The sequence below is a fragment of the Taudactylus pleione genome, unplaced genomic scaffold (genome assembly GCF_031769625.1).
Source record: "Taudactylus pleione unplaced genomic scaffold, aTauple2 ptg000198l, whole genome shotgun sequence".
NCBI classification, from domain to species: domain Eukaryota; kingdom Metazoa; phylum Chordata; class Amphibia; order Anura; family Myobatrachidae; genus Taudactylus; species Taudactylus pleione.
Window position 1 is genome coordinate 5,563,103 of NW_028284600.1, and position 27,220 is coordinate 5,590,322.

At 45.6% G+C, this 27,220-nt stretch overlaps 1 protein-coding gene across 1 annotated transcript in view; it reads right to left on the reverse strand.

Moving 5' to 3' along the window:
* Positions 1-27,220, reverse strand: part of STK32C (serine/threonine kinase 32C) — a 402,887-nt gene that overhangs the window by 223,156 nt on the left and 152,511 nt on the right. The window contains exon 2 of the mRNA XM_088476951.1: positions 8,546-8,601. Coding sequence (XP_088333077.1) covers positions 8,546-8,601 — 56 coding nt within the window. The remainder of the gene's footprint in view (positions 1-8,545; positions 8,602-27,220) is intronic.

The window sequence follows — 27,220 nt, forward strand, 5'->3', positions numbered from 1 at the left end:
CTTCCATCGAATCTGAAACATCGATTGTTGCTAACCATCGGCTTCCGATGTCCTTTCCTAATCCCATCTATACTGGTTTATTTTAACAGTAGACACCAGACATGCTTAGCCAGTATCCAGGAGTGACCACTAGTGCTACAATAGCCGTTTCCTATACAGACACCGTGAGATTTGTTTTCTAGACTTTCTCGCCACTGAAGAAGCTAATTTGCATGTAAAGCATGAACAGAGAGTCTCTAATTAGTACTGTATCTTCAATTAACCATTTGTCACATTAACATTTCATTTTTAATTGGTGACAATGTCAGTAGTACATCTATTTCGTGTCATCGCTAATTTTGCTGACTCACAAATGATTCTGCTTAGAAGAACGGTTAATGATAGAGGAGCTGATGCAGGGAGCTATGTTACAATGTGAGAGGTGCAAATACATTTATTCATGGGCCTAGCTAAAGTGGGTGCTAGGCGTGCCATGGCTTAGGGGCCCCAGATGCTGAGCTCTGAGTTTAGGACTCTCCCATAAAGAGACAGTGGACCTTATTCAGAGTCGGTCGCAAGCACGTAACCGACTCAATGGTTAGTCCTGCGCTCGCGCAGCGGGCGCACAGCGCATACGCAAGCCCCGGAGCGGCCGCACTGCGCGTACGCAAGCCCCGGAGCGACAGAGAAACTCTGACGCTCCGCAGCTCGTCACCAAAGGGGCGGCTGTCGATGTTGATCGACAGCTCGCCCCGTTTGGTAGGCGGGCCAGGGGGGTGGTTTCCAAAACGGAGGCGTTCCTTAACGAACGCCTACCGTTTTGTGGGCGGCCACACTGACATCAGTGTGCCTAAATTTCATGTGAAGGCAGAGGGAAGGGGAGGGGAGACATCTCAGAGCAAACAGTGCTTAGAGATTCATTACAATGCCTCTCTACTCACTACATCATGTGTCATCAGTCTGTTGTTGCCATGTACACTAGTCCATGACACTGTGGAATATCTAGAAAATAATCTATCATTATAAGCATACTCGCCGGTACAGCGGAGGACAGTGAGGGTGTGTGTGCTGGCATGATCACGTCATCCAGACCACACACCCCGCTATACAGTGCTGATACTGAAAGCATTGTATTGAAGGGCGGGGCAATGATGGTGCGATTCACCGCGTCATGGCCTCTCTGGACCGCCAACTTGTGCTTGGTAAGTGGGCGGCTGAGGATGGGGGAGAGGGGGGGTTTTGGGGGTATGTGGGGGGAGGGCGGATAGTGGCCAGCTTCGGGAGACTCACACTCTTCCAGGCGACTGGGAGCTCCACCCAATTTTCGGGAGCCTTCTAGCCGTAGCGAGAGAGTTGGCAAGTATGATTAAAAGCAGACCAAAAACACAAACTAATCACCAAGCTGCTTCAGTTCTTATAGCCAGCCTCATGGGAATGCTGCTGTAAAAATATAATTGTAATTATTTATAATAGAGTCAAATTATTCTCAGTAATAAACAGCATAATGAAGTGAAACTGTACCGGCGTTTCATCCAAACTTTTTAAATCTGAATAAATAACCAGGAACCAGCACTATATTCCACCATTTTTATATTACAGTGAGTCAGCGTGTAGTTATTTGTGGGAAATAAATATTTATTTATTTTGATATTGGAGAATTGTAATGGTTATTTACACATAACACTGAGCAAAATCCAGATGAGTACTCTAACACACAAAGTTTTTAGGGTTAGGCTGCGGTTAGAATTGGGGTTAGGTTAAGGTTAGGCCTGTAACAGTAGGAAAACATCATGTTGGCATGGTCATAATGTAAACATTGTGTATTATTGCATTATTACAGCCCTAATCCTACCTCAAACCTAATCCTAACCACAGCCTAACCCTAACTGCAGCCTAACCCTGGACCTAACCACAGCCTAACCTCCAATCTAACCATAACTGCAGCCTAACGCTAACCCTAACCGCAGCCTAACCTTAACTGCAGCCTAACCCTAAACATAGCCCTAACTGCAGCCTAACTCAAACCGCAGCCTAACCCTAACTGCAGCCTAACCCTAAACCTAGCCTTAACCGCAGCCTAACCCTAAATCTAACCATAACTGCAGCTCAACTCTAACCATAACCGCAGCCTAAGCCTAACTGCAGCCTAACCCTAAACCTATCCCTAACCGCAGCTTAACCCTAAATCTAACCGCAGCCTAACCCTGGCCCTAACCACAGCCTAACCCTAAATCTAACCCTAACTGCAGCCTAACCCTGGCCCTAACCGCAGCCTAACCCTAATCTAATCCTAACTGCAGACACAAAAAAATTAAAAATTACAACTCCAACATTACTAATTACATACCGTATATAATACATTTTTGCAATAAATACAGGTTTTAGCATAATCATGGCCAAGATTATGGGCCTACCCACTACGTCAAGGTAACCTCTTAGGGTAGGTCCCTAACATACTGGGGTTAAAGTCCAGAGCACAGGACACCCCCAAACCAGCCCAGCTGAGCCACCCCAAGGCATCACACTAGTGAGAAAGGTAAAGTGTAAAAAAGTGTTAAATAGATAGGAGCAGCTACTGAATATGTTAGAAGTGATGTGAAAAATAGAGGTGTGAAAATGTTACATATATAATAAACATACAATAAAGGTGCTAAAAGTGCAAAATAGGAAAAATGTGTTATATTGCGATGCCCTGAAGCAGCCCAACCAAAGCCATCCAGGGGACCAATGTTTGACTGCACTTTTGAACAAGGCACAATTTAGGTAAGTCCTATAAATATATATATATATAGTGCAGCCACAGGGTTATTTTTGAGGTGTGGGTCCCCTAGATTGCTTTGGTTACCTTGACGTGGTGGGTAGGGCCATAACCTTGACCATGATTATGCTAAAACCTCTATTTATTGCAAAATGTTATTGCAAAAATGTATTCTAAAATGAATTAGTAATGTTGGAGTTGCGCACTTGTAATTTTAACTTTTGTGTCTGCAACATTAGTCTCAACAGGTAGAACCTCCCATAATTTATATTCAGGGTGTGCAGTCTAGGGCCCTTCTCCTAACCCTGACTGCAGCCTATCTCTAAACCTAACCTTCACTACAGCCCAACTCTAACTTTGACACAGCCTAACCCTAAACCTAGTCCTAACCACAGCCTAACCCTAAACCTAGTCCTAACTACAGTTTAACCCTAAACCCAGTCCTAACCACAGCCTAACTCTAAACCTAGTCCTAACCACAGCCTAACCCTAAACCTAGTCCTAACCACAGCCTAACCCTAAACCTAGTCCTAACCACAGCCTAACCCTAAACCCAGTCCTAACCACAGCCTAACCCTAAACCTAGTCCTAACCACAGCCTAACGCTAAACCTAGTCCTAACCACAGCCTAACCCTAAACCTAGTCCTAACTACAGTTTAACCCTAAACCTAGTCCTAACCACAGCCTAACCCTAAACCTAGTCCTAACCACAGCCTAACCCTAAACCTAGTCCTAACCACAGCCTAACCCTAAACCTAGTCCTAACCACAGCCTAACCCTAAACCTAGTCCTAACCACAGCATAACCCTAAACCTAAGTGCAGCCTAAAGCTGGGTATACATTAGACGATGTGTACACAGCCGATCTATTATCATGCACAACGGACCCGGCGGGGGTGCCTGCATTGTGAAATGCATACACACTTGCTGATGCCGGCACTAATGGAGCTACTCTGTGGGGGGGGTACATTCTCAGATCTTTTTTCGAAATCGGCCAAATCACTCAAGATATCGTCTAGTGCGTAGGGGCCTTAACTCCAACCGTAACTGTTGCCTAACCCTAAACCTGCAATGTAGACATTGTGACTGTCAATATTCACAATTTCAACATTATGATCATGATGACATTATGCCCATGTCGACATAAACGTTGACTTGTTCAATTTCGATATAACGTCAATGTCGACATTCTGGTGTCGACATTCTGAATATTGACATAATGACTACATACCGTCGTTGACATGCTCACTATCTTTTTCCTGTACAACAAACCTCTGCCAGAAGACTAACTAACTGCTCCTGCAGGTCCTCTGACACCTCCTCACAAGAGTCTCATATTGGTCCTGTAGTCCTGCCCACCGATGGAAGGCTGAGCATGGTACTGCGAAGAACTGCAGATTGGGAAGAATGAGGAAGAATGGACTATGGAGCCTAGAAACACCACCTCTCTCCAGAATCTCTTCACATACAGAAAGTTAGCACCTAGCGTGGTTACTGCTGGAAACAGATTCCTTGAGCTATGCCTCTCTCATGTATGTGATGTTTTCTGTCTTTGATATAAGGGAATAAGTTTTGTTGACTTTTGAAACTATAATTTTCAAAATATTACAATTAGGCATAAAGGACTTCATTCTGAGTCGGACACATCTGCGCCCGGATTCCTGATCAGTGGCGGCAGCCTGCTTTTATGTCAATGCGATTATCCGCCCGTCTATGCTGAGTATCTGTATGTCTTCATGCGGATGGCTGCATCCGTCATTATTAGTATTGGGACTAACACCCACCCAATGTTGGGTGCAAGAGATCTGTCAGATACAGGGGTCCAATTTCCGTTTGCACGCCACCAACCAGCACGGAAGACCGCCTACATGCCCATTACAGTGCCATGGCACTCCCATAAGATGGATCACTACTGTGTGATCGCATGGTCGCCACCCGGTTCCTGTCCAGAAATGCCCATTTCACGGAAAGTGTCATCCGTCAACAGACAGATCCACCCTCCCCTCCTACGATCTATGTCTGTGCTGCGCACGTATGCGTGGCGTGGCATTGACAGTCTGTGACTGCTTTCTATTTAGCGTGCCCATCTTGCATATATCCGCGGGACCTGCCAACATAGACGCATGCAGAATCTTACTGAGCCCAAGCAGTGATTATGTAAGCCTTTTGGAAACATTTGAACATACATTTCTAGCATATTGGAAATTACATTTATTCCGCTTTATTATCCATACTTATTATCAGTGATATCAGAGAGTGTGCACAGATCATCCTGCTTTATCTCGTTGCTGTTTACTATTACATGTGTACACCCGTCCAAGCGCTTACCTAGTTAGCTTTCCAAGGAAGCTATATATAGATTAAAATAAATATTTGACCCTGTTCAAAGCCTGGTTGATGTATCTATAGCAACTGCAGGAACTCTGTCAAGTTAACTTCTATAGGAGATTTTGCTAAATTGTTTTAAGAAACAGTGTCAGAGACATATAGATAAAGAGATATGTTTGGTTGTTTCACTAATAGTAAACTTTGCATTTTAAGAACACTCATTAGTTGTCTGTCCACTGCCAAAATGACAGCATACATATGACAAGCCACACTAAGGGCCATATTCAATTAGCAGCGAAAAGTCGGAATCCGTGAAAAAGTATTACTGATTGCGACTTTTCACCAGTCGGAAAAGTATCGCAGTATTCAATTGCATCCGCTTTTTTCGCATACGCGAAAACGCAATGCAATGTAATAGGCGAAAAAGATTTGCCTATTAATAGGTGTCGAAAAGAAAGTGCAAAATCGCTATTCGGTTTACAAAGGAGGAAAAACCCACTCTGCACCCTTGGGACTGCCCCCCAAAGGATAACTGCGTAAAAAAAAAACTAAAAAAAATAGAGGAACACCCCGAAAAAGGAATAGAAAAGGGGGCAAAAAAGTGCAAAGTGGTGGTGCAAACTAAAAACTAGCTAAATAGCTTTTAGGGGGGTCTGCAAGTATGGGTGAGGTGTTTTTCGGATTGCAGCTGTATGCTGAAGGTGCGTTTTTTAAAACTTTACTTTAGCGACTTTAAACCATGCTTGCACCCATTTTCAAGTACCCCAAATGTGACAGGACTTCTTTAGCCAAAACAACTACTTAATGCTATTCTTCACCACTAGTGCAAAGACGCCAATTAGAAGAAATTGACACACCTTAAGTACCCCAAATACTGTAGCTTTATTAGGGCTATTTGGGGGCAAGTACATTGATCCACAATGTTAGTGCATCTTTTAGGGGGTGTCAGGCTGATTTCCCCAATTCTGACAGTACTTTTTGTCTGGATTGTATTCGCCGGGTTGCGTTTCCGCGTGTTTTGGAATTGGATACGGCGAATAGTGGGGGCATGCACGATAAGTTTCCGCAGCAAAAAAACGCGATGTAGGTAAGCGAAAAAGTATCGCGGGTGCGAATCTAATTGAATACGGCCCTTTGTAGTACTCAAATAAAACACATTGTAAACCTTATAATGCTTTACATGAACATGCAAACGTCTACAGTATGAATGTAAGCCTTCATTAATTCTGCAATTTCCCATTATATCCGCCAAAAACGGCAGCTCCGATCAACAGTACACGTTTTGTCACAGCAACCAACGTACTTTGAGAAACTGCCACTGATAAGGGAATGTACCGTGCGACAGCATTGTCCCCAGCCCTTCAGCCGCAAGAGTCGTCATCACTGGTAACGGCATTTACACCTATCTCATGCCTGGTTCAGATGATGCGACTGAAAATGGCATGTACTTTGCATACACCCCCAATTCATGCTCCTCTTATGGGGCAAAAGCCCTGCTACCGACCTGTAGAGCCCATTTACTAATCGGAGAGGAGAGAAGAGATATGTGCTAATGAAAATCGCTCGTAACTGCACTACTTTGTGTATGTCGGCACTTTGTTCTTAAACAGACACTTGGGACTCAATTCAAGTAGGGGTGGGGGGAGCGAGTTACAGTTGGGCACTTGCAACAGCGTATATATGCCCCCCCTCATGGCCTGATCTCATCCTGTACATGCGGAAAAAAAAACAACGAGTACAGAGCTACCGTAAGTGCGGCATACAACTGCACCTACTCGCGGGGGGAGAGTTAATTGAATTGACCCCATATAATTGTTCCTCATTAACAGTTAATTATATATGTTTTAACATTTTTAATTGTAGTAATATGCTTGTAAAGAGACACCATTGTACCTCCTACTGCTGTTCCTAGCTAGTGATGTGGTAGAATTACGGATTCTGAAAATATCTTGTTTTATCCACGAGTTCACATATAGTAAATGCATTGTGTAAGCCAGTGGCTCCTAAACTGGGTGCCGTATCACCATGGGGTGCCATGGGGCACTTGCAGGGGTGCCATGGGTCGGTGGTCCAGTACCAAATGAAATTATTTTTAGGCAATGTAATAGGCAAAACCAGTGCTGGTGGCTGAATAATATGTAGACAAAAAGAAGCACATTCCTGTCCACCATTACAAGGAATCGATATGACATACTGACAGTCGGGATCCTGGCGGTCAGAATCCCGATGCCGGGAACCTGACTTAACATACCGACACTTGTTGGTCGGTATGCTAACCCTCCCCCTCTCCCTGCCCTAACCCTCCCTCTTTGGTGCCTAAACCTAACCTCCTCCCGAAGTGCCTGAACCTAACCTCCCCCTCCCTGCACCCTAAACCTAACCCTCCCCCCTTAGTGCCTAACGTTAACCCTCCCCCAAGTGCCTAACCCTAACCCCTAACCCTCCCGCCAACCTAGCTACTTACCTTCAGCATCCCGGTGATCTGGATGCTGGCGTCGGGATTCTGACTGGCGTCGGAATTCTGGCGCCGGTAATGTAAGCGTCGACATCCCGACCGCCGGGATGCCAAAAGCATCCCCACCACACAACTGAACTTAAGGATGACAGGTAAGCACAAGTTACTTCATTTAATAATTTTGCTGAATTTGTCAGTAAGAAACTTTTCGCCTAGGGGTGCCTTGAAAAAAATGCTGAAACTCTAGGGCAAGCCTGGCCAACCTGTGGTTCTCCAGCTGTTGTGAGTCTACAAGTCCCAGCATGCCTTGCCAGAGTTTTAGTATTCCCTGATAGCAAAACTGTGGCAAGGCATGCTAGGACTTGTAGTTTCACAACAGCTGGAGAGCCACAGGTTGGCCAGGCCTGCTCTGTGGCGCTGTGATTCAAGAAAATGTGTGAACCACAGGTGTAAGCCAAGAGGAGCTCCAAGAAAACTCAGAATTGTAGTGAAAATTATAGTAACAAAAACATGACAAATGCGTTAGTATACCCCACACGTTTTCTTTAACGCTAATAAATCAACTTACATGACACAAGTTGGTAACTGGACTAACTAAATGAAACAGCAGCAGACAACAATAAATTATAGATCCTGACTGACCTCGGCTGCAAACTGCCTATGTATCAAAAACTACTTTGTCGTGTTTAAAAGCAAAAGAAAAATACATATTCAAAATGCAGCAATACAATTAATAATAAAATCAATTAGAAAGAATAATAAACTGCGGAGTCAGATATTGTCACCAGATATTGTAACCTTCACAGCTGGTAAGCGAAAGACAATAAATCACAAAATAAGCAATTATAGTGCAAACAAGATATTTATAGTGAAAACTGCTTTCTGATCAATAGGCAACTGGGTTTACAGTATATAGAATTATTTTTGTCGCTACAGTTTTATAATATGCTGTTGAAGTTACAAAGTCACCCCTAGGTCTCAGCTTATGTGTTTGTGCTTTGAAGAAGAAAATAATTTGTTCTTACCTTGCCAAAGCTTCCTTTGCCAATTGCCCGGAGAATCTGAAAATGATCCAAGTTCACTACAAGGAGAACAAGATCTGTATTAATAGACGGGAAACCTCTATGCAATAGATTTAATTTCACAGCACGAAAGTTATTTTATTTTTTTGTTACATTCTTGAAGAACAGATGGAGCATGTTTATTTGCGGCAAACAGTGCAACATGGTGCATTTCCACATAATCCGCTTGGCACATCAAGACCAATAAGCTGCAACACATTCACATACTGTACATAAGATTCTAAGGAGTCAATTTATTAAGATGAGAAAAGCACTTCCTATGGTGTATTCACCAGAGAAAAAAAAGACTTTTCTCATGTTCTTTCAAATGATGAAATGATGTTCACCTCCGGTTCTCACCGATTATTGCTTCACTTTTCGTCACTGCTTACCCTATACCCAGCAATGGAGGGCCTGCAAACCGCAGAGGATTTGTTTGATCCCCCGCCAGGTGAAAGTATAATATTACTGTGACCCCAATGCTGTCGATGAAGCAGAGAAAACCCTTGCAATTGTTAAAATGCAACAATACTAATATCTGTTTCACTGCAATAAGCAGTGATAAGAGATTGTTAGTTAGCACAGACACTTTATAAATATACCCCTAAATGAGAGGTAGGGTTGGCCACCAACCACTGCCTAATGGTGAAGATGACTAGTTTCACCATTGATGGGAGGCCACCGATAGTGAGCATTGGTAGATGAGCCTCCATGGTTAGTGCAGACTGTGATTTGCACATGTGTGGGCGAGTTTGACCATGTGCACATTTAAACCACTGATGGCTCAGCCTTTGATGGTTTTTAACCGATGGTTTAAAGTCATCGATGGTCAAGCCAAGTGACACGAGCTAAGACAGTAAATGCCGCTCATTCTCTCCATCTCCACATGTATCATGTTAGGCTATTTGGCACATTGGAAATGTGCCCCGGCCACCGTCTATGCACAGAAAAAAGCCTTGGCTGAAAGGCGGGTAAGAACTTGTCCAGTAGAATGTTTCTGGTGCTGAGCTGTAGGAAATAGCCTCCACAATAAGGTACAATGGCCTGTCCTAAACTGTCCTGTAGAATTAATATTTGGGTTCAGTGACTAGTGGCCCCCGACCAATGCTAATGCACTGTGGTAGCGACTGGTCACCTCGAGTTCAATTATTGGAATCCTGTGTTAGGTCTATTACACATACAATACTGAGGGTTGGGGATAACCATTCGTCAAGATTAACAAAGACTAATCAAATAGATATTGTGGCTCTATTTAGGGTTTATCCTACTGGTACAGACAACAGAAGCGATTCACTAGATCGGTTACCTTCAGATCCACTCACATTCTGTAGTAATCTATAGAGACTCATCCACAAAAATGAAAGTATAATAATGTTGTAGAACAGATTCAAGACAAGTCTAAATAATTTTGTATATATATATATATATATATATATATAGTTAGATAGACAGACAGACAGACAGACAGACTGATAGATAGATAGATAGATAGATAGGTAGGTAGGTAGGTAGGTAGATAGATAGATAGATAGATAGGTAGGTAGGTAGGTAGGTAGATAGATAGATAGATAGATAGATAGATAGATAGATAGATAGATAGATAGATAGATATAATATCGTGAAGAAAGAACCTAAGTAAAGGAGTTCTGAAACGTTGATATCTTATTGGGGATCCAGAGTGATGTATGATCAGCAGAGGCGTAACTAGGGTTGATGATATAAATCTTATATAGTTCAATAAACTGGATAATTGCTATAAAACTGTGTACAGAATTAAATTGAAAAAAATGTCAAAAGGATGGTTCCGGGAGTAAGAGGGGAGAAGAAACTTGAAGTCCCTGGCTCTGGCTAGATCTGAGATGTGTGAGGCGACTGCGGTGGAAGAGCAGGCAGTGAACTTAGAAAACTTTAAATATAGCACTGAGGAGACGGCCGTGGGTGGTTGCTCTGTCTTACCTCAGGTGCTGAAGAGAACACAGAGGGTGCTGCTTTGATGTGTGAGTTATGTCGGAGACGGAGCAGTGCCACTGTGCAGGGGCAAACACAGGATTTTTAAAAGGGGGTTTCCATATAATATATACAGTAAGCATATATATATATAAATATATATATGCACACAATATACATGCACAGGGCCGATGCTAGGGTGTTCAGCGCTACTCTGCAAACTAAATATGCACCTTCTACGGGTTGTCCTCTAAAGAAAGGATCCTTCAGCTCTCCCCAGAAGGAAAGAATTTCAGTATAATATCCAAAATATTGATGGTTCCCGATGGCCGATGTCAACTAGTTTTGCCATTGATGGCGGAGAACCGATGGCTGAGTGAGAACCGATGGTATTTTTTTTTTTTGTATGTTAGGACGGAGCTTAGCCCCGTCCCCATTTTTGATTGGCCCGCCGCAGTAGTGATGAGTAGTTCACGAATGAATAGTTCAAAATTATCTAAACCTCAACTAGTTCACAGCTCTGGCAAAGATTAGTTCATCAGGAACTAAAGCAGCTCCATTAGGCATGAGTCAGTAATGCTAAACCACCACAGATGGCATTGCTGTGCTCAGACATTGTAAGGATTCTGGGCCTCATTCAGAGGCGGTCGGAGGATGCAAGTGGTCGCTCAGAAACTGGGCGGCCGCTTGCATCCTGACCGCCCGCCTCTGTTGCGGTCGTTAGGCTGTGGGTTAACACCCACAGCTCTAACGACCGCCCCGGTGATGGTCGCGATGGTCAGAGACCATCGCGACCATTGGGGCTTACGATGAGACCCTAGGGTAGGGTCTCCCTTGTCGTAAGCCCCGGAGAGCTTCTGGCTCTGTCTGAGCCAGAAGCTCTCCACTGACATCACTAGTGATGTCAGTGGGGCCTCCCCCAAACAGTAGGCGTTCCCATGGGAACGCCTCCGTTTGGGCTGCCACCCACCCGGCCCACCTTCCAAACGGGGCGAGCTGTCAATCAATATCGACAGCTCGCCCCCTTTGGATTGAGACCCGCTACGACCGGCGCTGTTGGTCGTAGCGAGTCTCACGCATGCGCACGACGGCGCCGGCGCCGTCGTGTGCATGCTCTGTGGGGGGCCATCGACCCGGTCCGAGCGCATCGGCGCTAACGACCGGGTCTGAATGACCCCCTCTGTGTAGGTGATTGAACTAGATCATCATGATGACTCATGAGTCATTCTCCTGGCATATAGGGCCTGATTCAGACCCATTCGCTAAGCTGCGGACGCACGCTATGGGCGATTATCGCACATTTCTGCATGCGTATGCGTCAAAGTACGCATGCGCGAACCAGTCACTCGTAGTACACAGGAAAAAACACACAGGGTGCGCTGTAAGATACTCCTAATATCAGCTGTATCTGTGGCAGCTCACTAGAGGGTTCTGTACCCCACAATCCAAGAGAAAAACAATTTAAAAAGTGGAGCGCTCTAACTGACACAGTTGATGAGTCTATTTTGCTCTTTTATTAAGATAAAAAATGAACATGCATTGCACATATCATAAAACATATATTCCAATAAGAACCAATCTCCATCCTAAATAAAATCTGCTGATACTATATGAACAGATAACATATTCTCTATATGCATATAATCAACATAGGGCTCAACTGGTGTGAAATGAACCAAAGTAGCAATCAGTGGCAATGTATATGCACAATCATTAGTAAAAAAGATGGTAATATTCTCTTGAAATCCGTTTATAATAAAAGAAGTTCCTTATGGTAAATAATGAATGTTACTTGGCTCTAGGATAATAGCAATGTCTCGATAATGAGCTGGTTATTAGTAGAAACACTCCTAGAATGCTGGTTCCATTAAAAAATATACCTGTCCAAGAGGAGATAAAATCTTTTCCAATCGGCAGGTGGTTCCAAGTAAAGCACTCCGTGTGTAACACAAGCCGCAGCTGTGATGGTGTCCTTAACTCCTGGCGCTCGTGGGTAACACGGTCCCACTGGCAGATCACTGCCGGTAGCTGGTAGCCTTTAATGTCTCCTAGTGTCGGCAGATTGGATTATGTGTTCCAACAGGGAGGAGCACAGGCAAACTCTGGGCCTGATTCTGACCCGCTCGGGAGCGCTGAGCACTCGCAAGCGGGCCGATGGTGCCCAAGTGCGCATGCGCACGACGGAGGCAGCTCCGTTGTACGCATGCACGAGACCCGAATAACCGTCGTTAAGGGTCTCGCACCAAAGGGGGCGTGCTGTCGATGGTGATTGACAGCACGCTCCCTTTGGTGGGTGTGCCAGGGGCATGGCTGCCCAGACGGAGGCGTTCCCATGGGAATGCCTACCGTCTGGGTCCGACCCCACTGACATCACTAGTGATGTCAGTGGGAGTGCTTTTGGCTCTGATAGAGCCAAAAGCACTCCTGGGCTTGCGGCAGCGAGACCCTACCGCAGGGTCTCATCGCAAGCCCGATGGTCGCGATGGTCTTGACCATCGCGACCATTATTTTGGCCGCTCGCTATAGCTGTGGGTGGTCACCCACAGCTATGCGAGCGCCCAGGAGGCCGCTCCAAAAAGGAGCAGGGACGGCCCTGATACAGAGCGACTCTGAATCAGGGCCTCTGTTCTTTCAGTCAGCCCTTCACATCAGTGAGTAGTGCAGAGCGATGGCAGCCAGCTGTGTTCGGCACAGACCCGCTGATCAATGCTGTTAACAGGAAGTCTCTTTGGCCGCCTCCTAGTAATCAACCAATACTGGATGGTAGTAGGGAGGACGGGTATTCCGCGGATCACAATGCGGCAGTTGGTAACAACTGAATATGCGGCAGAAGACGGAGTTCACAAATTGGAGATAAGTAGCAAGAATCCTTAATGCGTTTCTCCGGGTTCTATACCTCCGGTTTCTTCAGAAAGTTGTTTTAACTCGTAGTACACAGACTGGACGCAACTTTGAGTGACAGATATCTCCTTTTGTGGGTGTTAACAGAGGAAGGTGCTTGTGAACGGGGGTGTGGTACTGCGAACGCAGGCGTGTCTGGCCATCCAAACGGAGTTTTATGGGTGTGCATAATTAGCAAAGATGCGTCATTGTACACGTCAATTGGTTGTTTTTCAGCCTACAGTGGTCGCAGTGCTTGCGGCAGGGTAAGGTCTACCTCAAGTGCTGCGTGCAGCTCCGATGGCTCTCGATGGTTCGATTGTTCATACACTTCCTGGAGATGACGTGTGTTAAGAGAGAAAAGTGGGCGTCTTTATACTCCGGCGTGCGCTCACTGCCGTCGCTCTCTAGGGCATTGAGGACGTCCATTCACCAGACAGCGCGATCGCGGTATTTGCATACCCAGCCAGGTATGCAAACATGAGAGCGCAGCTTAGCGTCTGGGTCTGAATGAGCTCCATAGTTCAGTAGTTTGTTTAGTTCAGTGGCTCATGTAGTTCACAAGTCACATGATACATTCCACATCAGCTCTCTCATACATTCATCATGAGTCAGTACTGCTAAACTACCACAGATGGCACTGCTGTGCTCAGACACTGAGGAGTCTGTGGAGCTAATTGAACTACTGTAGATTGTCATGATGACTCATGAGTCAATCTACTGGCATAGCCATATAGTTCAGTAGCTCATGTAGTTCACAAGTCACATGATACATTCCCCATTAGCTCAAGACACAGTGCTGAGTGCTGCATGCTATATACTGTAGTTCTGTTTATTCCACAAGACATAGGGTGAGATGTATCAAACCTTTAAGACAGATTAAGTGGAAAAGTTGCCCATAGCAACCAATCAGCTTCTGTCATTTTATAGACTGTGCTAGCATTTTACAACCCCTAGCTCCATTATCTCCTTAAATACTTAAAATTAGAAACATTTTATATTTTTGAGTGGAAAACAGAAATGCAATTAGAATACTTATGATTTATGGCAGACTGTGTGCCAGCGAGGCAGATGGGTATCATAATGCTGTTATGATGATGGGCCTATGTTTACGTGGAGGCCTGGAGCAGTAGTCCCATCCACCCCATTTTTATTCTAGCCCTGGTATGTATTCAGTGACATTAATGGGTGCAATTAAAAAAATAATAAGATTGGGGTAAATGTAAGGGTTTTTATTTTTTCCAATTACTGTTTTTTCCAATTACTGTGTTTTAAAAGCAAAAAAAGTAACACATTACAATATTCTGAATTTTGGCCTTTCTGAAACGTAATTAACATTGCAGAGCTAAACATGTCACTACTAGTTTGTTGTATAAGTGATTGCTGTTTAAAATATTAAAAGATCAGACATAGTAAACATAGTTGATCATTTGAACAAGGCTATAACTCATCTACTGAGCTAGTAGTAGCAATGCCTACAGAATGTGTAATAAACTAGGGACCGGATTCCATTAGGTGCAAAATCGGCCGATTTTGCATGCGCGCTCCCGTTTCTGCCTGGCCATCCCTAGGAGACAGAGTGAAAAGTGATAAGAAAGTGATAAGGTGCCAGCCAATCAGCTCCCAACTGTCTACTCACAGGCTGTGTTTGAAAAATGACAATTGGGAGCTGATTGGCTGGCACCTTATCACTTTCTTATCACTTTTCACTCTGTCTCCTAACACTGCTTAGTAAATAGACCCCTTAATGTTTTAAAAACAGCAATATGAAGCAGGGCCGGTTCTAGGGGTGTTCGACCAGTGTGGTCGCACAGGGGCGCCACCCGTAGAGGGCGGCACCCCTCCCCAGCATCCTGATTTCAGCGGGACACTACTGTCCCACTGTTCCACCCGCGGGCCGAAGTGGCCCGCGGGTGGTCAAATCGGGAGGCTGGGGACCGCCACCGCCGCAGCTGTGCAGCAGTGTCGGGCCCCCAGAAAGTGAATGGATGCCGCACGCATGCGCGTGGCAACCATTCACTGACAGGAGAGGGCCGGGGGAAGTCCAGCCAGTGACAGAGTGCTGGGCTTTACCCCCAGCCTGACGTTATTTGGAGGCGTGCCATGCGGGCATGCCTCCAAATAACGTTACACAGGGGGCATGACCTATGGTAATTAGGCCACGCCCCCAAATTCGGTCGCACGCGTCGTTAGGGCGCTCTCTCAAGAGCCTGCACAGGGTGCTCAGAACCCTGGAGCCGGCCCTGATATGAAGTTACATGGAGCGGTCAGGCCTATTTCAAAAATACCAGCTAGACAAAGCAGAAGTTAAATGAGAACAAACAAAGCCTTACAGTGTGATTTGTGATAGACTACATTACATTCATCTCTAATCAGCCCTCAACAATGGCTGCTACAGCTCCGATATTGAATAATGGCCCACTCATGTCTGCTTGAAGCCTTTTCCATTACAAGTTTCCGCCTTCTACGTACTACTTATGTTTTTAGTCAATCTAATCAGTTATTGCTACATCCTCGCAGAAACCCTCCGTCGCACAACAAACCTTAGTATTGTTTTCCTGGCTGTGAGAGCTTTAATCACACTGAACGATCGGCCCTTGGTCCTTGTTGTTTGTACTGAACAGGGATCAACATAGAAGATGCCAGCCAAAAAAATAAGAGTTTTGTCTTTGAGGAGTAAGCACCATTCTTCTTACCCCAACAGATATTTTACATGTAGCTTTTATCTTAGTTACAGTATGGGGTAGATTTACTAAAGTGCGGGTTTTTAGAAGTGGAGTTGTTGCCCATAGCAACCAATCACATTCTACCCATCACTTATCACTGGTTCCTATGGGCAACATCTCCACTTCTAAAAACCTGCACTTTATTAAATATACGCCTATATGTGTACATGTTTGCTACCTGTATGTAGGACATACTTGCCGACAATCAGCTCCAGCCTTCCGGGAGGGAGCTGATTGTCGGCTAATAGCAGGGGGCGGGGCCGGCCATTGGGGGCGGAGCCGGAGGTGGGGGCGGCCATTTGGTGGTACACTGGGGGCGGGGGCGGGGACGCACGATCGCATCATCGTGACTCCGCCCCCTCTTCACAATGCTGCTATTTTCAGCATTGTGAAGCAGGGGGCGGGGCCCCGATGACGCGATTCTGCGCGAATCGCGTCACCGGACCCCCCGCTGCGGGGGTGTCAGTTTTTTTCAGGGGGGAGGTCGGGAGGGTCGCAAACGTCCGGGAGGCTTGCCTGCCTTTCCGGGGGGCCGGGAGCGGCACCCGAAAATCGGGAGGCTCCCGGCCAAATCGGGAGGGTAGGCAAGCCTGATGTAGGATGTAAATACAGTGTGCACAGTATTTATTTTGTCTAAATAGCCTGACTTGCCAAATTCTCTCCCAACCGAGAAGCAAAGGAAAACATTTTTTAGTTCTCCTTAGAAGCAACTGATACTGTTTAAGTATGATCACATTTTGAAGCACCCTTACTCAGGCTAGGGTGTCACTAAGAATATGTCAAGAGAAGACTACCCAAACCTAGTCCTAATCTTTCCTTAACCTTGTACCCCAATTAAAACCCTGAAAAGCAGCTGTCCCCGCAATTAGTAACACTGCTACAGAAGTAGCTGCGTTACTTACCTGTCCCCATCGCCGGCTTCTGCGCATGCATGACCAGAGGTCACGCATACACAAAGCCACTGGGGAGTCAGTGAGGAGGCTCTGATCCCTCTTCACATCCCCAGAACTCCTTCCCATAGGAAGGAGCGGTGTTCCGAGAACCAGCGCCATCTACAGGTGACTTTTGTTCTCGCAGGCAAACTACGAAATCTTTATGTTTTCGGAGTTTGCTGAATATCAGGTGGTCCTATCGGACCCATGATGATGAATCCTCTGTTACCATAAATATGCGGAAACTAGTCTCCACATGTGTAACAGGTCATTTTAGTTATGATGTACAGGCCCCTATATCCCTTTAGGACCACTCTTTCTCTAACTTGAATTTTTTTCCTCTTAAAAGAATGCTTGCTCCAGCTTTCTGAATGTTTTAAATCAGAGGTGGGGAAACTTTTTTCTGCCTAGGGCCATTTTGATATATATAACATCATTTGAAGGGCCCAGTGCAGGCCACGCCTCCTCCGTGTGATGTCACATTGGGCGGGGCCACAATTGCTGGTAATTACAGCAATGCCCAGAGCATCCTGAGGATGCTCCGGGGAGCTGTTAGGGCAGCGGTGTGACATCTGAAGCGCCCTAAGGACACTCCAGGCGGCACTGCTGTATACATTTTGGCTGCAGTGTGCCATTCTAGGCACCCTGCTAGCCAGATGAGGTTAGAAGAAAAAAGCTCTGAGGGCCACACTAAATGATTCCGAGGGCCTTATAAGGCCCCCGGGCAGGAGGTTCCCCATCCCTGTTTTAAATTAACCATGAGAAAGAGGAGACATCATAAATGTGTAATTATTATAGATTTCCATGTTTGCACTACATATTAGGTTAAAAAGTGTAGCTGGAAAGTGCAAAAGAAAAGTTCTCGGAGGCAGCATTAGAGGACGGTGATATTTAGGGCTGTCAAGAGCTCCGTTACTGGAAGGGAAGCATGGCCAAATCTGGGAGGCACAGCCATATCGCCACCACAAAGACGTGTAACTAAATAGTATGCATGGCTCCAGGAGCTCGGCAGAGGGGCAGCTCCAGTGGGAGGGGTGGTCCAGGGACCCACCTGTAACAATTCTCCTCTTTGTTCACTACCGCTGCGGCGGCATCTGTGTAGCAGTAAAGCTGCAGGGGGGCACATCGGGCAGTGAGAGAATGGAGACTGCTTCTGCTCATGGGCAGAAGTCTCCTATCTCACTGCTCAATGCGTCCTACAGACACGGCCGCAGCGGTAGTGGGCAGAGAGGAGAATTTTTCAGGTCAGGGCAATTGCTGACGTGCCCCAACCAGCCCGGGTAAGCAGTACTCACTGCCCACCTTCCCTCTCAGCGCCGCTGGTGATATCCCACCCTGTGCGGCCCCCCTCAGTGGGCGATAAAGAGCACAGCTTGAAGTGATGTTTCCTGGCAACTGTGCAGCAGCTCTACTGGCTGCAGGGTGCCAAATACAGCTGCACTGCAGCCGTATTACAGCCCCTACTTACAGCCCTAACAGAGGTTAGGTTTAGGCACCGGGGAGGGAGTGTTAGGGGGAGGTTAGGCTTAGGCACTAGGCGGGGGGTTAGTTTAAGGCACCGGGAAGGGTGGGTTAGGGTAGGGGTAGGGTTAGTGCTAGCATACCTACCGATGGGTGTCGGGATTCTGACTGTCAGGATACCGCTGTCGGTATTCTGATCAGCGGCATCCTGGCCGCCGGCAATCCATACCTAACCCGTAGCACCATGCATGGAGAATTACAATAGACTAAAGAATCAACAATATATAAATAGGTTCACACAGACAGCACAGGGGCAAAAATCAAACAGTGAGATCTATGATACAACAAAATAAGATTTAGTTATTAGTGGCCCAGTGTCTGGGAAATGGGACAAAAATGATCACAGTCACTGACTGTGAGAGGGAAGGCACTGGAGACAAGGATACCGCAGGGTGAGAACCAAGAGAGTGGAGGGCCCTGCTTGTGAAATCTTAGTCTAAAGGAGTGGGGGTAAAACTGGGAGGTGAACTGGAAAAATATGATATGACAGAGGAAGTGACTAAAAAGCATGAGGAGGGTTGTTAGGCTTTAATGAAAAGGTGTGTTTTCAGAGTGTTTTGAATCCCTGCAGGGCTGGTAATCAGTCTGATAGGGTGGGGGAGTGAGTTCCAGTGGAGGGGAGTAGCATTGGATGCAAGAGTAGAAGGAGGTCATCTGCAAAGAGACAAGCAGAGAGTGCAGGAGGGAATTTGAAATGAGATGAGGTTGGAGATATAGAAGGGGAAGGAATGATTAAGTGTTTTGAAGGTGATGGAGAGGATCTTTCACTGGAATCTGTAATGGAAGGGGGGTGAAGGAAAGGCCAAACAGAATGACAAGCTATGAAGAGAAGGAGCACAGCATCATTGAGGATAGAGGGGAAAGGAAGAAGGGAGGAAAACCAAAGTAGGAGGTCACAGCAATCCAGATGGGAGATGATGAGGGCACTAATAAGAGATTTAGTAGCCTCCAGGCTCAGGAAGGGTCTGAGCCTGGAAATGTTGCAGAGGTGAAAGCAGCAGGATATGCAGACTGCATGGATGTGGGGGGTGAAGGAGATGGTGCAGTGAAGGATGACACCCAGGCAGCAAACTTGAGAGAGAGGATAGTATTACTCATACTTGCCGACCCGTAGGGGGGGAGGGCTCCCGTGGAGGTAGGTGGGTCTGGAGCCATGACCACGTGAACATGCCAACTTAGCCCCAACCCCTGCTTTGCAGTGCCACGATTATCAGCATTGTGAAGCAGGGGGTGGAGCCGTGATTCAATGCAAATTGCATCTTCAGTCTCCCGTGCCCCCCAATTTACCAGGGCCGGGAGTGCCACGCGATTTTCAAGAGCAAGTACGGTGTTACTGTACCAATACCTATCAGAAAAACATATGCAATTATATACAACATTATGATAAGTCACTGGCTCTGGGGTCACTTTTACACCTCAATATGTAATTTCATGTTTATTTTAGTTTATTTAAATATCTGCCTTAAAGTTCACTCTAGCCTATCTACTTCAATGTTAGAGAGTTCAGATGACATGTATGAAATAGTCTGAGCTCTCTCGTTCTTTCCACCTACTATGCACTACAATGGAATTTGACGGACAACAAAACTGAAATAGCTTTGTACTTTGTTGCAGTGATGTAGCAGCTCCCAAGCTGTATAATAAATCCTTAGTATCAAACATAACCTTCGTTGAAATTTAGCTGTTTTGTGACCCTAATGCAGAAGAAAAAATGAAGACTCGTACTAGTGTACTAATGTATGGGGACAGTGGGCCACTCCGGGAGAGAAAGGTAAGCAGGAGATATCTGTGATACTAATGTATGGGGACAGCGGGCCACTCCGGGAGAGAAAGGTAAGCAGGAGATATCTGTGATACTAATGTATGGGGACAGCGGGCCATTCTGGGAGAGAAAGGTAAGCAGGAGATATCTGTTATACTAGTGTATGGGGACAGCAGGCCATTCCGGGAGAGGAAGGTAAGCAGGCGATATGTGTGATACTAGTGTATGGGGACAGCGGGCCACTCCGGGAGAGAAAGGTAAGTAGGAGATATCTGTGATACTAGTGTATGGGGACAGCGGGCCACTCCGGGAGAGAAAGGTAAGCAGGAGATATCTGTGATACTAGTGTATGGGGACAGAGGGCCACTCCGGGAGAGAGAGGTAAGCAGGAGATATCTGTGATACTAGTGTATGGGGACAGGGGGCCACTCCGGGAGAGAGAGGTAAACAGGAGATATCTGTGATACTAGTGTATGGGGACAGAGGGCCACTCCGAGAGAGAGGTAAACAGGAGGTATCTGTGATACTAGTGTATGGGGACAGCGGGCCACTCCGGGAGAGAAAGGTAAGCAGGAGATATCTGTGATACTAGTGTATGGGGACAGTGGGCCACTCCGGGAGAGAAAGGTAAGTAGGAGATATCTGTGATACTAGTGTATGGGGACAGAGGGCCACTCCGGGAGAGAGAGGTAAGCAGGATATATCTGTGATACTAGTGTATGGAGACAGAGGGCCACTCCGGGAGAGAGAGGTAAACAGGAGCTATCTGTGATACTAGTGTATGGGGACAGCGGGCCATTCTGCCAGAGGAAGGTAAGCAGGAGATATCTGTGATACTAGTGTATGGGGACAGTGGGCCATTCTGCCAGAGTAAGGTAAGCAGGAGATATCTGTGATACTAGTGTATGGGGACAGTGGGGCACTCCGGGAGAGAAAGGTAAGTAGGAGATATCTGCTATATCGCCTGCATTAAATTTTTGATGAACGTAATTTCTAGAAATTAAGTGATGATGAATAGACGCCGTAAGCTATGGTAAGAAACTTCATTTTATCTGCACAGGAAATTACTTTGTGGGCTGCAATCAAAGCATTTCATGTAGGACTGTGTTTAACTGACTAAATCAAAGTCATCTTATGCATGATTACAGTCATGCTATATGACTCATGTGGAATAAGCCATTGTGTTCTAGATGACATCGCATAAGCGAGAGATCTGAATGTAGACACACAGCCTTGGATATTATACAGGAACAAACAAGGGGGAACGGGGTTAGAACAGCACTCTTCACTAGAGCAGCACCACAAGAATGTAACTGACAGGAATGTATTCACAGTCAAATAAATGAGCCAACCATGGAGGCTCCTCATCATTTGCCCATCACTTCTCTGCTAAGATATGGCACCGGGTACACTGCCAGCAGGTGCAGTGACTCATGCTACAGATGTTGTTTCACATAAGCTTCCAGGATGTATCATATATTGTACAGTTACATTCTGTAGGGATCCTCTGTTCCTGCAATCACATGAATAAGTATAGCACCAAACAAATTACTAACATGCGGCTACCGCTATCCACGTACTTGTGTTTTGTTAACCCTTCCACCACATTGTCTGTGTCTCCATTTATATTGTGTATACTGAGTGTAAGCAGAGGTAGTTTATACATATTTATAGAATTAGTGCTTGTTTCCATCTTTGTGTTTGTCTACTTCTATTACTGTAATTTTAAAAGAACTTGCCCAAATGAATATTAAATCCACTTTCTAAAGTCACTCAGATGACAGAGAGCCAGGGTCTGTATCCTACCAGTCCCTATATGCAGGGGCAAACACAGGATTCCTAGAGGGGGGTTTCCTAATGCTTGATGTTAGAGCAAGTGTGGCCAGTCCATGAAGAGGGCATAATCAGCACGTAACCAGCTATAATATACGTCATACGAAGATTAGTGTATGTAATAATTCTGATATATACAGGACCAGCGATCACAGTAACCCATTAGATGTGGCAGTAGGTCCATTCTGACTGAGCTGAATGCTTTTATGTCAGATGTGGGCTCCATTCCAGAGCATATGAGCAAGTTTGGGAATATGGAGGGCCAGAAAAATAACCTTGCACTGCCCTGGACATATACAGTCAGGTCCATAAATATTGGGACATTGACAGAATTTTCATATTTTGTCCTCTATTCACCACCACAATGGCTTTGAAATGAAACAAACAAGATGTGCTTTAACTGCAGACTTTCAGATTTAATTTGAGGGTAATTGCATCCAAATCAGGTGAACGGTGTAGGAATTGCAACGGTTTCTATATGTGCCTCCCACTTTTTAAGGGGCCAAAAGTAATAGGACAAACTAAACAATCCTAAATCTAACTTTTACTTTTTAATACTTTGTTGCAAATCCTTTGCAGGCAATTACAGCCTGAAGTCTGGAACGCATAGACATCACCAGACGCTGGGTTTCATCCCTGGTAATGCTCTGCCAGGCCTCTACTGCAAATGTCTTCAGTTCCTGCTTGTTCTTGGGGCATTTTCCATTCAGTTTTATCTTCATCAAGTGAAATGCATGCTCAATCATATTCAGGTCAGGGGATTGACTTGGCCATTGCATAACATTCCACTTTTTAGCTTTAAAAAACTCTTTGGTTGCTTTTGCAGTATGCTTCTGGTCATTGTCCATCTGCACTGTGAAGCACCGTCCAATGAGTTCTGAAGCATTTGACTGAATATGAGCATATAATATTGCCCGAAACACTTCAGAATTCATTCTGCTGCTTTTGTCAGCAGTCACATCATCAATAAATACAAGGGAACCAGTTCCATTGGCAGCCATACATGCCCACACCATGACACTACCACCACCATGCTTCACTTATGAGGTGGTAAGTTTTGGATCATGAGCAGTTCCTTTCCTTCTCTTCTCTTCCCATCACTCTGGTACAAGTTGATCTTTGTCTCATCTGTCCATAGGATGTTGTTCCAGAACTGTAATGGCTTTTTTAGATGTTGTTTGGCAAACTCTAATCTGGTCTTCCTGTTTTTGAGGCTCACCAATGGTTTACATCTTGTGGTGAACCCTCTATATTCACTCTTGTGAAGTCTTGTTGACTTTGACACATATACACCTACCTCCTGGAGAGTGTTCTTGATTTGGCCAACTGTTGTGAAGGGGTTTCACTTCACCAGGGAAATAATTCTTCTGTCATCCACCACAGTTGTTTTCCGTGGTCTTCCGGGTCTTTTGGTGTTGCTGAGCTCTCCGGCACGTTCTTTCTTTTTAAGAATGTTCCAAACAGTTGATTTGGCCACACCTAATGTTTTTGCTATCTCTCTGATGGGTTTGTTTTGATTTTTCAGCCTAATGATGGCTTGCTTTACTGATAGTGACAGCTCTTTGGATCTCATATTGAGAGTCGACAGCAACTGATTCCAAATGCAAATGTAACACCTAGAATCAACTCCAGACCTTTTACCTGCTTAATTGATAATGAAATAACGAGGGAATAGCCCACACCTGTCCATGAAATAGCTTTTGAGTTGATAGTCCCATTACTTTTGGCCCCTTAAAAAGTGGGAGGCACATATAGAAACCGTTGTAATTCCTACACCGTACACCTGATTTGGATGTAATTACCCTCAAATTAAATCTGAAAGTCTGCAGTTAAAGCACATCTTGTTTGTTTCATTTCAAAGCCATTGTGGTGGTTAATAGAGGCCAAAATATGAAAATTCTGACAATGTCCCAATATTTATGCACCTGACTGTATATATATATACAGTACTGTGCAAAAGTTTTAGGCAGGAGTGGAAAAAATGCTGCAAAGTAAGAATGCTTTCAAAAATAGAAGTGTTAATAGTTTATTTTTATCAATTAACAAAATGCAAAGTGAATGAACAGAAGATAAATCTAAATCAAATCAATATTTGGTGTGACCACCCTTCAAAACAGCATCAATTCTTTCAATTCTTCTAGGTACACTTGCACACATTTTGAAGGAATTCGGCAGGGAGGTTGTTCCAAACATCTTGGAGAACTAAGCACAGGTCTTCTGTGGATGTAAGCTTGCTCACATCCTTCTGTCTCTTCATGTAATCCCAGACAGACTTGATGATGTTGAGATCGGGGCTCTGTGGGGGCCATATCATCACTTCAAGGACTCCTTGTTCTTCTTTACACGGTAGACAGTTCTTAATAACATTGGCTGTATGTTTGGGGTTGTTGTCCTGCTGCAGAATAAAATTGGAACCAATTAGACGCCTGATGGAGGCGTCTAATTGGCTCCCCCCGCGCGCACACAAACACACACACAAAAAAAACCCCACTTACCTTTATCCCCGCTCCAGTGCTGCTGCCGTCCATCCCCGGCGTCTGCTCCTCGGCACTATGAGAGTGACATCATGACGTCACTCCCATAGTGCTCTGCGGGACCTGGAAGACGGAGCTCACTCCTGAGCTCCGTCCCCGGCGTTCGCTCCTCGGCACTATGGAAGTGACGTCATGGCGTCACTCCCATAGTGCCCTGCGGGACCCGGAAGGCGGAGGGAGCTCCATCCTCCGGCTGCCACCGGGGGTTTGAATAGGAGCCGGGCGCCCGCTGGTAACACACTCAGCGGGCGCCCGGCAGATGGAGGGTGCAGGGGGTGCGTAACTACTTCCCCCGTCGACCCCAAGCTACCCAGCGCCTCCAAGCCACCGCGGGGGCAGTAGTTACGCTACTGGTGTTATGTGTCTCAAACGTGACTACCAGCTACGTTATCACAAATATAACAAGTTCTTGTTATTGTTGAAAGAGGGTAGTTGTTAAACAAGCAAAACTAAGTCGATTCTGTTAAGTAAAGCAGGCCTAGACTAGTAAGGTGCTTACAAGTGGAGAAAATAATTGAATTTTATAATTTTTCATTAATTTGAAAACTGGAGCCAATTCAGCTATAGCGAAGATCTAATGCGAAAATAGGACCTACGAGTACACTCACACCGATCTTAAATCCTTGGCAAGAAAAAAAAATATTGTTTTGTTCCCCAGTGTTATTGTACTGCTCTCTGATTCGATGGAAGTACTATTTCCATCAAATACCGGAAATGCCAGCCATCCTATGCAGCTTTCTGATGCTCAGCCGATGGCTGGCTGTGGTTCTCAATGCTGGGAGCTGACAAACACAGGAGAAGCAGGAATCAAAAGGCAGAGCTGCTGGCAATGAGCAGGTGCAAGTGAGGGGTTCATATGGTGCGCTCTGCTCGGTCATTGGTTGCACAGGTCATGTGGAAACTAAGGGCCTGATTCAGAGCTGCTCGTAAGCGGCAGCTCGTTCGCTCCGAGCGATGTTTGCCCAACTGCGCATGTGTACGGATCGTAATACGCATGCACGAACCAGTCAGTGCGGCCGAAAATCGTTTGTTCGCTAAATAGCGAATGCCTGCTGATATGAGTGACAGGAGGAGGCGTATGTGGGTGGTAACAGGGGAAGGTGCTTGAAAACGGGGAGTGGAGATCAGAACGCAGGCGTGCTTAAAGGTCAAAACGGGCGTTTTATGGGTGTGCATAATTAATACAGCAGCGTCACTGACCACGTCACTGGGTTATTTTATATCCAGAACTGCTCGCAAATTTGTGGTAGCAAAAACCAACCACAAGAATAGCGAGCAGTTCATACGCTGGTCGATGTACTCGATTAATCTAATAAATAGCGGACATGACGTAGGATGCGAGCGGCCAGGGGGCGTATTTTTCCAAACACCGACCGCAAGTTTGGTTCACTCGTTCAAACATAGAGGCGTGAACAGACCGCAAAGAGCGAACGGTTCATTTGAATAGCCACCCCTATTTCCTGGACGAGCGAGCGCTAATTGCGTCCGGCTCTGAATCAGGCCCTAATTCCTCAGTGATTGGAAAAATCCGGAGTCAGCTGATCAAATAAAAAAATGTCAATGCCCAAGCCGCGCCGGCCATAGGAGAAACACCAACACACAGCTACTTAGTTGTCACAGTAGGTGCACTTAGGGAAGACTGGCCAGTGTGGACATGTCAGCCAATGAAGTGGCATGTACAATGAGAATGTCTGAGTGCTTGCTGTGTGACAATCTGTCATTTGTCATTGTTGTTATATTAATCATTGAAACTTAAAATAGCAGTAAATCTGCTGTAGTCAAAAAAATGCATCCTGCAGATGTGGGTACAACCCACCCCGTTATTTTTAGAAAAACTCTTTCACGTCTACAGAATAGATTGGTTGGAGGCCTCCTTGCAAAAAGAGAAATTCACTGAACATCCCCTTGAGACGCGGGAGAGCTACATTGAAACCCTTTCATTGTCACTTAGGGAGCAACTATGGAAATGTTTCCGGGGTACGCTTTGGTATGAGACCCCCCCCACCCCCCATTTACTTTCCCACTACTCGCACCTCCGATTGTCAGTGACTGGCAGCCTTCCTCCCTATTCTGCATAGGGCCTGAGGTTCAGATCTTTGGTTTTGGATCCAGGTCTATCTCCTCTTACAACTGCTTTAGCTACTGATACAGATACTCATGTTCTCCTTTGTGCTGTGTTTATACTATGTGATATACCATTTGTCTATACTGTACTCCTCATTTGTCATTTCATGCTTCAATAAAGAAAAAATTGTTAAAAATAAAATAGCAGTAGAAACTCAACTTGTGTTATACCATACATGCCTACCCTCCTGATTTTTCGGGTAACCCCCCGCACCCACGGTAGAGTAGGCACTTCTCCCGCATCCTGCCCACTTCCTAGTGAAGTAGGCAGAATGGGGAGAATTTCCGTGGTGATCGCGGGTCCCCGTGTAGGGGGCGAGGCTTAATGATGCAATTATTCATGAAAAGTGTAATTTAGCTCCGCCCCTATTTAAATATGC